The 11,711-nt window shown below is 22.8% G+C and overlaps 2 protein-coding genes across 2 annotated transcripts; one reads left to right on the forward strand and one right to left on the reverse strand. All coding sequences in view use genetic code 6, as the record gives it.

Annotated features, from left to right (window-relative positions):
- Positions 1–1,028: 1,028 nt before the first annotated feature.
- On the forward strand, positions 1,029–3,368 carry TTHERM_00581670 (transmembrane protein, putative; the record flags this gene model as incomplete). Its single annotated transcript, XM_001018908.1, has 1 exon — positions 1,029–3,368. The coding sequence occupies one exon, from the start codon at positions 1,029–1,031 to the stop codon at positions 3,366–3,368; it is 2,340 nt and encodes a 779-aa protein (XP_001018908.1).
- Positions 3,369–4,804: 1,436 nt separating this feature from the next.
- On the reverse strand, positions 4,805–8,552 carry TTHERM_00581680 (transmembrane protein, putative; the record flags this gene model as incomplete). Its single annotated transcript, XM_001018909.2, has 2 exons — positions 4,805–5,918; positions 6,430–8,552. The coding sequence occupies 2 exons, from the start codon at positions 8,550–8,552 to the stop codon at positions 4,805–4,807; spliced, it is 3,237 nt and encodes a 1,078-aa protein (XP_001018909.2).
- Between the last annotated feature and the right edge of the window lie 3,159 nt (positions 8,553–11,711).

Raw genomic sequence — 11,711 nt, forward strand, 5'->3', positions numbered from 1 at the left:
TTAAGAACCACAACGAAGTATTCATTATAATTTAAATTGCAGAAATAAAAAATCCATAAAACAAATATTTCTTTTTGACTTTCAACTCATAAAATTTGCTTTGATCTCTTCTTAAGAAAATATTAAATTATTCACTTATATTTATTTATTTTGTTTTTTGAATAACAAATATCTAATATGATATAAGGATAATAAATAGTTTTTGTGACTTTAAACTTCTTTATATTAATATTTAGATATCTTTTTTGTTTGATAATATTTACTTAACTTATAAAATCAAATAAAGAAACAAACAAACAAACAAACAAACAAACAATTGATTCCAAAAAGCTTCTATTTTCTCATTTCTAATAAAATTGATAATTCGGAATTTATCAAAACATATTAATTTTAGAATTTAATCAATTTGAGAAAATTAAAAGTTTTAATGAAAATATCATTGTTGTAAATATCAATTATCTTTTAAAATAAATTAAGTCTTTCTAAAATAATAAATTTCTCAAAATACATCTTTTTGATAACGGGTATGTTTTTTTTTCTTTAGTTTGAGAAAATTAATGCAAATATTTTTTATTTAGGTAAAGCCAAACTTACATTTAATCATTCAAAATCTATTAATCTTGTTTCCACTTTTGTTTTGATAGAAAAGATTTGTAAATTCTATTTCTATTTTTCATAGGTATTCAATTCTTAAACTAGGTTTCTTCACATAATATTTTGTAAAAAAGAATTTAAATGATATTTTTGATAAGTAATAAATAAACAAATGCATCGAAAGAGTTTTTTTACAAATCTAATCAACGAAATCAACTATCTTAATTCAGATTTTAATATAAGGTTAATATTTTCTGAGCAAATTAAGACACAAATAAAATAATTTGATCAAATAATGAAAGTCTTCTCAAATATAATTTATTAATCAATTAATTATTTAAAAAGAAGATTTTGTAGGAAATATATTTATTATTTGGCTATCAGAAAAATATAATTAATTTTGTTTTCAAAAAATATTAAAATACATAAAAGAAATGAATAAAAAAGCCAATTTTTTGCTTGTTGCAAGCTTCTTGATAATTTTAGTCCATTTTGCTAATGGTCAACCAGGTCAACCAAGCTTAAATTAATATTGCAATTATATTGCCTCTTCTAATCAAAGATTTGGAGCTTAATATTAATAAGATTTAAGTACTTAAAGATGCAGCTTTTGCTAGTTTAGTGAACTATCATCGGCCAATAATTTTGCTTAGGGCTGTGTTTCTTGTCCAGATTACACCACAGGTACTTGTAACAACTGCAAGCCAAATTTTGTATAAACTCCAAACAAATTTTGTATTCCTTGCCCTCAAGGAACTACTTGCTGTCTAGGAAATAACCCTAGTCAAGATCCCCAGTTCTAGGCTGCTATTAGTTAGGCTGATAACTCTTAATCCGGTTTACAAACCATATACAATGCCTTTTAAAGTTATTCTGCCTTAAGAATGATGAGCTGTCTTCCTGGCTATTTTGCTTTAGGACATACATGCAAAGCTAACATTAATAATTGTGCAAATGTAGTGGTAAAAAAAAACTACTTTTATTGCTCTTAATGCAACACTGGCTTTCACTTTGATAAATAAAATAACTGTGTACAAGATTGCACAAAAATTAGCATTTAATATGTTTTTTAAGATAACACTTCTTAAATAAGCACCTGTAAAAGTTGTACTTCTGCTTCTACTTGTTTAACATGTAACTCAATTTAATATTTAAATGTGGTAAGATACTTCACACTTGATTATTCTGGTTCAAGCAAAACTTTAAGTATTGATGATCCTACTGGAAAAACTTTGCAATCTTATCAAATCTGTAGAGAATGCCCTTTAAATTGCATTAATTGTAACGGTGATTCAACTCAATGCTAAGTATGTGCTCCATATTATGTGTTGAAAGGTGGTTAATGCATAGCTTGTACCGTTCCCAGCAACTACGTCTAACTTAATTCAGATATAAGAGACTATAGCTATTACTATTCAGGATGTACTTCAACAGATGGTTCCATTTCTTCATATATATGGTAATCTCAAATCTCTTAAGGTAGCTTAGATACTTTAGGCGTTGCTATTACTCGTCCAATTATTAAAATATCATCTAGTGTATATACTGCTTGTGATGCAAACTGTGTAAGCTGTTAAGCAAGCTAAAACTAAAAAGGAACTACATGCACATAATGCGCTAATGGATTCTATTTAGATTAAACTAACGCCAACTCTCCTACTTGTTTACAATGCCCTGACAACAATAGTGTTTTATGTGTTTGGAATGCAAAGATCAAAATGCCTTAAATTACTGCTTGTAAAGCCAATCCTAATGATTATCCTCCTTATAGCTTGACCTATTATCTACAACTAGATTTTAATGCTATGAATTTCAACTCAAACCCATAAAATTATCAACCTTCTTAGTAATGCTAATTAAACAAAAATAATTGTAAAGCTATGGTAAACAATGACTTAAATAAAATAGGATTATGCTCTTCCTGCTATAGCGCTTCCGATTTTGCTGCTGGCTCTGGACTCCTAAAGACAAATTATATTTTAGTAAGTGGTGTATGCAAAATCTGTTAATAATCAGGTACAAAAGATTGTATAGCAAATTAAAAAGGTGATGATGTCATTCCTTAAACTTGCCAAAACGGTTTTCAACCTACTCCTATTAATAATACTTGTAAGAAATGCCCTGATAATTGTAAAACTTGCAATGACAACGGTATGTGTACTGCATGTGATAATTCAACATACTTCTCCCTGTTAGATACAAATGGTGCAACTAAAGATTGCATTTTACCATATAAATAAAAATAAATTTCTGAACTTGACGGATGCTCTAATTGGGGTTCTGCCTAGCAAATTCCTGACTATCCTTCCTGTCAATCATGTCAAACTGGGTATGTTCTAATAAAAGATGCTTAGATAGTTACTTCTAGTGCTGTAATTAATGCTGCACTTTGTATGTCTTGTCCTCAAAACTGCTCATAATGCTAGCCTGGAAACCAAAGATCTGTTTGCACTGCTTGTAAGCCTGGGTATTACCTATCAAATAACACGTGTTTATAAATACCTCTGGGATGTGCTACATTTAATGGTACTTATTGTACTATCTGTTAGTACAATTATAGATTAGTTGATAATAAATTCTGCTCTCTTTGTTATAGAGGCTTTGATGTTGCTAACCCATAAGACCCTCTTAGCATGAACTCATTTTTTGACTGTCCATAAGCTTAGTGCTATGATATTAACTTGAATTAATCTACTACAACTAGCTCATCTTATTCAAATATTCTTTCAGTTATTACTGCTGCATGCTTAATATCTTTAATATTAATAATTTGAATTTAGATTATTAAAAAGTAAATGAAAGTTGATGAATTGTTTATAAAATAAGCATTCATTCATACATTCCTAATTACTTACTTCTGTATTATTTGTTATTTCTTTTTTAGATTCATATTAATAAAAAATTTATTTTTTAATTTAACATTTCAAAAAGCTTTATTATTAAAAAATAAAATTAAAAAAAAAACAATTCATAAATTATTTATATTAGATAATCAAGTACCTGAATCAAATTAATTTCTTCTTACCTAACTTTATCCAAATTTTTTTCAAGAAAGAATTAATTCTTAAAATAAAAATAATAAATAAATAAATAAAATAAATTTAAATCATTAATATTTTATGGTAATTAAAAATTTATTTGTAAATAATTATCAAAAAAATAAGAAAAATTAATAAAAAAATATCTTTATTTCTTATCATACTTTTATAGATAAATATATAAATATGTATGTTTTTATTATTTAAGATTAATCAATAGTTTTTTTAAACGATTAATTTCTTGATATGTTTTAAGTACTAGTTAGTTAGTAATAATTTTATTTGGAGTTAATTTAATATCTGTAATTTAAGCGATAGATAGATGGTAATTATAATTTGATAGCTTAATTTTCATTTCATTTTTTTAATATGAGAAACAAAATAAGGATTTTCAAGTAAGATCTCATAATCAATTAATGTTAAATACTACATTGATTTTTAGTAATTGTTTGAAAATTTATTAAAAATAAACTTTTAGAAGAAGTAGGAGATGCTAAAAACTAACATGATTTAAAAAGCATTTAGAATAATTATTACTATATTTATCATATTAAAAAAGCTCTTTTATTCATTTTTGAGAAGATAAACTATAATTTAGGATATTTAATCCAATACTCTAAGTTAATAAAACTGATCTTAAACAGTATTTTCTAAAAAGAAACTTTTAAGATATGAAGACTGTTGTGCTGATGTAAAATTAGAGCTAAAATATTATATTATTCCATACTATATTGTTTCAAATTTTTACTAAGAGATATAAAAACCACTATTTTCACTAGTTTAGTAATTATTAAGACACTCTTAAATATCGTTTGTTTTAAATTACTCTAAAACTGATTAATATTCTTATAAATAATCACAAATACTTTCCTATACTAATTAAGTAATATTATACTATTACAGTTAAATCAAATTTGAAGTCTAAAATGATTAAAAGGTATCCATGAAATCTTTGCTGGCCATTTACATATTAGAATATGATTATATAAGATAAGACTATTGAGACTATTTAGTATATTCATATGAACTTTCTTAAGTTCCTATAATATAATAAGCGTAAATAAATTTGGCTTGGCTAAAATCTGAAAAAGCAGAAATTAAATCTTCTGAACTATCTATTAATTAATTAATATATATATATATATTTTTTAAATTGTTTTAAATAATTAAATTCAAAATTTACTTTATAGAGATCCTGATATTTTCATAAAATCGACTTATAATTATACAAAATAATACTAGACACAAGGTTTAATTAATATCAACGATAGACAAATTACTATAAAAATAATTTTGCCAGCTGTTAAATTTTTTTTGTAAGTGGTTAGACTAATATTTTTTTTTTTGCAATTATTATTATTATTAATTTCTAACTTATTACTATAATTTGTTTAACCTTCTTATTTTTAGTTATTTAAATCAAGAAATTTATTGCTTTTTTTTAATTCCAAAAAATGCTTTATAGCTTAAGTTGTTCTATTGATCATTTCATCAATCTTTTTTATATCTATTGTTGCAAATATAGAAAGTAAGGACTGCTTAAGAGAAAATGAATTAATATAAAATAGTAGAAGCAAAATACTGTAAAAGAAAACGAAAATGCTATAAACGATAATAAAAATAAGTATTTCCCACTACTTTATGGAATAATTTGTAGTGTGATCTACTATCAACTGAGCTAGAATCTAAGAGATTTAGGATTGTGTTTAGTTCTGATTATGCCTAAGCTCATTCTAAAAAATAAAATCTTCATTACTTGTAATATTCACGAACATAGTTAGAAGCTGTTAGGTTCTGATAAGTGTTATAAGAAGGCTGGAGTTGAATATCTCTTATGAAATGAATTTTTGTTAAACATTACTTAGAAATTCATAATTCAGCTTAGATTTATATAAATCTTAAACCCTTTATGAGCTTGGATAATCCTTAAAGATAGTCGCTGAAATATTTTTATATTAATTGACATTGCTATATTTTGCATCATTTAAAGTTTGAAGAAAATTTTATTAATCTAGAGAGTTTTAAATATTGAAATAATTTTTTTAAACTCCATCAATTAAATGAATTTCTTCTAAAAGATTATATATAAGTTTTTTCACATCATTTAGATCAGAATGCAAATTCTATAGAGTTTAATATTGTCCAACAAAACTATAATTTAAAGAAATGCTAATTGATACAGAAATTAAAACCAATATTAGCAATAATGAATCTAAGATATAGCCACTATAAAACAATAAATGTCTTTTACTACTAGACTAGATCTTATTTACTAACTGTATTCTTCTATTTATTAAAAAAAATATAAACGAGTTAAATTTCATTTTAATTTTGGATAAGTTATGCTTATTGATATTTAATTGTAAAATTTAGACTACTTTTTAATATTAAATTAAAAAAATCTTAGTAGTTAATTAGTTTTTTGAAAAATTTATGAATATTTTGAAAATTTTTTTGATTGCATTTCTTTTATTATTTCATTTACAAATGAAAGTAGGAAAATATAAAAAAATTCTAGGAAATTTCAAAGTGTATAAAGGAATTTGTATGAATTTTATTTTAATAAAATATAAAATATTAAATCAAAAATTGAAAAACAAAAATCTTGTAAAAGTTTGTATTATTTTCATTTTTGGAAATTCAATCGTTTATATAATGTATAAATAAATAGGGGAGAAAAATAAAAATATAAAGATTATTTTATATATTTTTTTTTTAATTTAAAAAAATAAAATTTTGTAATGTTTGTTTGGTGTTTCAAAAATTAGTTTGAATAATTTTATATATTTATATTTACGTTTATGATATGGACTTCTTATTGGATAAGTTTACACTTCCTTAAGCATTTTGTTATCTTTCTTTTTAATTAAATAAAAAGCTGATATCTGCAGATACATTTGTTTCCTAATCGTTTCCTTTCTTTGTTTTCTAAAATTTATTTATAGTTTATTTGGTTTTAGATTTTTAAGAATATTATTTTTATTTTCTTTTATCATTTTTTTTTTTCGTGTTTAATTTAGTTTCTTAGCTAATTCCTTTCTATAATTTAGAATCTTCAAATAGCATTTATTCAATACCTTAATCAATATTGTTTTAATGCGTTTGCTAACTATTTTAAATCTAAATCGAATCGTTGAGCTTTGCTTCATCCAAATACTGTTCAGCTCTACTGGTGATTAATGTGTTAAAGGATTATTTATGACTATTTAATGGGTGAAATGTGCTTAAATGACTCATGTTATTTTCCTAAATATAGTCTATTTTAGAATAAATCTGATCTTCTGCCTAAAATTAACCTTATCCAAAAGAATATTAAAGATTTTTATACATTTTTTTTATTTTAAATCTATTTTCTTTTATTATTGTTTTAAGTTTAGAAGATTTTTTTAAAATTTGCTTATCCTAAAAATGTGAAGGCTTTTCCTAAAAATGGGAAGGCTTAACAATAATAGAAGATTTTTTAAATCTTTCATCCTATAATGATACAATAGATTAATCGTAGAATGTATTTAAAAAGAAAGCACTCTCATCTTCCTGTTTATCTTATATATTCTTAGCAGATTCATTTTTCTATATTGGATATAGCTCTTCAAAGTCAATTTCATCATATTCTTCACTTTGGTTATAAAATTTCAAATCTTTTCTGAATTCCTTAAGGGCATCTCTTTTGCTTTATAAACTGTCAAGGTAATCTAACTATGTGATAAGTAAGTAATTAAATTTTGCAAAAGTAGTACTTAAGTAAATAAATTAAGCCTAAATCTAATAGAGATCGAAATTAATTAATTCTTAAAATAACGACTCATTATTACTGAGTTTAATAGAATTAGAAATTTATTCTTTATGCTAAGGTCTTATTAATATTGTTTAAAACGGTTTTCCAGACATATTATTATCAAATAGAGTCTAAAAAAGTGGAATTAAATTTCCAAACTTAACATTGCTCAGTTCGCTTTATTTAAAGGAAAAAGAAAGTATTAAATCGTAAAAAGCTTAACCCATTATAAAATTTTTAAACCCCTAATCTGCGCTTGTCATAATATAATGAATAGAATCTTTGATTTGTTTAATCCAGCCAGCACAACCAAAATCCTCCAATCCTATCATAGCTACTTAAATTTTGATATCATAAGGTATACTAAAACCTTTTTTATCTTTTCCAATTAAAAGTGGATAATCAGCTACCTTTTATGAAACTACTTTTTTTTAAATGAAGTTTGTCAAGATCCTATTATGGAGAGGAGCTACAACATCTGGCTACATAAAATTGATATTTTTTCCTATCACTTCTTTATTTGAGTAAACAGGCACTACATTCTCAAAGTTATTGGATATTTTAGTTACAATGCCAAGTTTAGTACTAAATGAAATATACACAGAACAACTTTCTTTAGATGATAGTGGTATACTAGTTAAACAATTAAATTATTTCTGCTAAGAAATCTTTCTTTCAAAGTAGTTATCAATGTCTAATACTAAATCATAGAGTCTACACATCTTTTAAAGTTATGTCTATGAACCATTTTCTACTATCAAACTTTTAAGAGTAGTTTTAACTTCTGATCTATCCTAAAGGAGTTTATTGCCAAGCTTTTCTAGATTGTCAAGATCGATTGTGTCTTAGTTTAGAGCATCTAAAAGTTTGCTTTTTTGAAAAAAGCAATTCAACATTTAATAAAATGCTTAAGACAGTTTCTCATCAAATAGAACTTACTAAATTAGTTAAATATTTTTTTTTCTCTTGATTTATTATGAATTTTCTTGACTTTCTTTTTTATTTTCTTCTATTTAAGTTCTAACTTTATCAGCCATTCTGTTAATTATTTAAATTTCAAACAAGTTAAACTTTTCAAAGCAGTTTTGCTATACTTTTATTAACTAAGTTATTGAAAATGTTTGATTTCCCATTACATCTTGCATGTAATTGTAATAACTTATTTAAAAGTCGTTTAACTTTGTTGGGAGTTCTTAAACATGAGTATTCAAAATACTTAAAGTTAAAAGCTTAACTAAATCTCTGTTTCTTTCATTTGATATATAAGTTATTTTATCCTCTTAGCTTGAATCAATTTCTAACTATTTATTTATTTAGTTAAAGAATTAAATTTAGAAACTTAAAATTTGATAAAAAGGAAAGAAAATTTTTATATTAAAAAAGTAATATTAATTTTTTCTAATAAATATTATTGATTTTGTATAAGTTAAGGTGTTAAAAATAGAAAATATAAAAGAAATTCGAGCATTTAATTCGCTAATAAATATTTTATAAAAGCTCCTTTAATTAATAAATTTTAAGCAATTTGGAATAAATGTTTATATTGAATTATATCATCTAAAATAATTTTAATAACTTTTAAATATTATTTTAATTTTTTTTCAAATAATAAATACCCAGAATTTTATGAATTATAAATATATTTAATAAAAATGATTAACCTTGCTTGTATTATTAATCCAAAAATAATCAAAAAAAAAAGATTTCATTTAATAGTTAAATAAAATAAATATATCTAGTAAGTATAATTAATCATTTAAAATCTAAAAATAAATGAAAACGATATTTGATTAATGGATAAATAAATCAATAATAATAATTAATTATTGAAAGAACAATCATAGACAGATTGATTATTAATCATAAAAATAATTAAAAAATAATCTTTTAAATTCTGATGGTAAAATTAATAAATTATGTTTTATTTACTTTTTTGCAGAAACATGATTCTCCTAACGAACAGTTAATCAAATGATTTATAAGCGCATTTTCAATGATCTGGGATAAATAAGTGTTAACATAGTCTTAATAAAATACATAATTTTATTAATTCATTAATCTTAAAAATTATTCTAGTTTAGAGAGATTAGAATAATCTTACCATAATATTGATTAGCTTTGAATATCTATCATTATACTACTTACAACGTAATTATCAAAAAAATCTGATAAAATACTACCAAATTTTAGAGATATTGGAATCATAGTTAATAACAAAAAAGCGTTGGGATATTGGCTCATATTTTAGAAAAAATATAAGCTGTAAAAAAGTAAAAGTATATTTAGAAGACTGAATTAAGTCAGTGTTTTTTTAATTAGCAGACTCAAGTATATTTTAGAATACTGTAAAAGGAATAACTGGGCTAGCTAGCTTACAATCAATGCAAATAAACCCATAAGAAATAACTCCTTAATAATTTAATTGAGTAGTATCGTTGATAGACATTCAAGTGCTTATACAAAGATTGACATTTTATTAAACTTTTTAGACAAAAAGTCATGAATATAAAATTCATAGTTATAATCTACTAGTTCTACAAGTAGACCTATTTATTTTATTAATTAGAATCAAAATGAAACAAATAGAATTTTAATTTTGTTAATGATAAATTTACTTATTAAAACTGAAATAGCTATATTTATTGTTGGCAGATAATAGTAAGTTGAAGACTGGAGTATACAACTGGCTATTAGATTAATAGGCTAAAGAGAGTAGTTATAGCTTTTTAAGAGGATTTAAAAATTATAATTCTCCTTAAATGGAATATTAAGTAAAAACATAATCAAATCTTTTATTAAATACCCTAAAAGTAAGAAATTAACTATTAATCCGAAACAAAAAACAGATAAGCAAATAATCAATCTGGATTATGAGTTAAATATTACATAGATGTCTATATTATAGCTAATCAAACTTTTATCATCATTTAAGTAATCTATTAGAGCTAGGAAGCTTATGTATAATCTGAGTAAGAAAGTTAACTCTTTAATTACCAGCAAAACCACTGAGAAATTTTAGGATCTATCAGGCTAAATAATCAACTTAAAACTTCTTTCTAAGTAATATTTGATGAAAAAGTTTACTTTGCTAACTTTGTTGTCTTTCATTTTATTTTCAGTTATATATTATCAAAACTAATTTATGTTTTAAGATTTATTCTTAATTTTGTTTGATAATTTTTCTTTATATAAAAGCTAGCTATCTCTACTTTTCAATTAAAAAAAAATAATAATCAATCTATTTATAGTTTATCTTTTATAAAACGAATGTTGATAACTGATATTGACTAGAAATAATACATATAGGGGAATATTGTATAATTGTTTAATTGCACATTGATTTTGAATATATTATTGAAAGCTAATTTATTTATATTGGTTTTGTTTTCTATTTAATTAAACGAAACATTTAAATTTTTATTAAGTTGACATTAAATTATGAATGATGTTATTAAATGTAAAATAATGCATAATAAAAAAAATTTTTGTTTAATTCTTTTTATTTATTCAACCCAAGCTTATATACTTCCCTTAAATAAATTGATATTATTTCAACTGTTTGCTTTGCTATTAAAAAAATAGTTCTATAAAGAAGAATTTTAACCTCAAATTAATGCATAATTAAGAAATTCTTAACTTCAACATAATATAAATTTACAGTTTTATTAAAGACTCATAAATAGATTTTGTCATTTTTTTTATTAATAAAATATATTTATTTATTTTTGCTAAAAATATTAAAATAAAATAATGTGCTTGTCAAAAGAAAAAGTATTAAAAATAATAAATCTAATTTAGCCTTAATTATAATTTCCTTTAATTATTAATTTGATTATTCACCTTTAATGTATGAATATAATTATTCATAAAGCTTGATGCATACAATTAATTAGGAACAACCAACAAAATGTATTTATTATTTTTCTTCTCATTTTAAAAATATAAAATTACACTATTTTACAAATTATATTTAATTTTAACAGATTTTTATTATCTGAGCCAAACTATTTCCTTAAGGAATGGAATATATTTAATATCTATTTATTATTAAAATATGTCAAGAAAGATGTATTGTTAATAATTTTTACTATTAAATTTCTATTTTTGTTATTAAAAATTACATTGAATTTAAAATTAAAATAATTTTGATTTTGATTTTGGCATCCATTTTATTTTATGCTAAATTTTAACTAAATAAAAAATGAGTAAAAAATTTACCAAAAATAAAAGTTTGTTTGTTTAATTGCTTAATTATTCAAAATTTTAATGTTAATTGATTTAATTGAAAATAATTAAAATATAAT

Source organism: Tetrahymena thermophila, assembly GCF_000189635.1.
Source record: "Tetrahymena thermophila SB210 genomic scaffold scf_8254592, whole genome shotgun sequence".
Lineage (NCBI taxonomy): Eukaryota > Ciliophora > Oligohymenophorea > Hymenostomatida > Tetrahymenidae > Tetrahymena > Tetrahymena thermophila.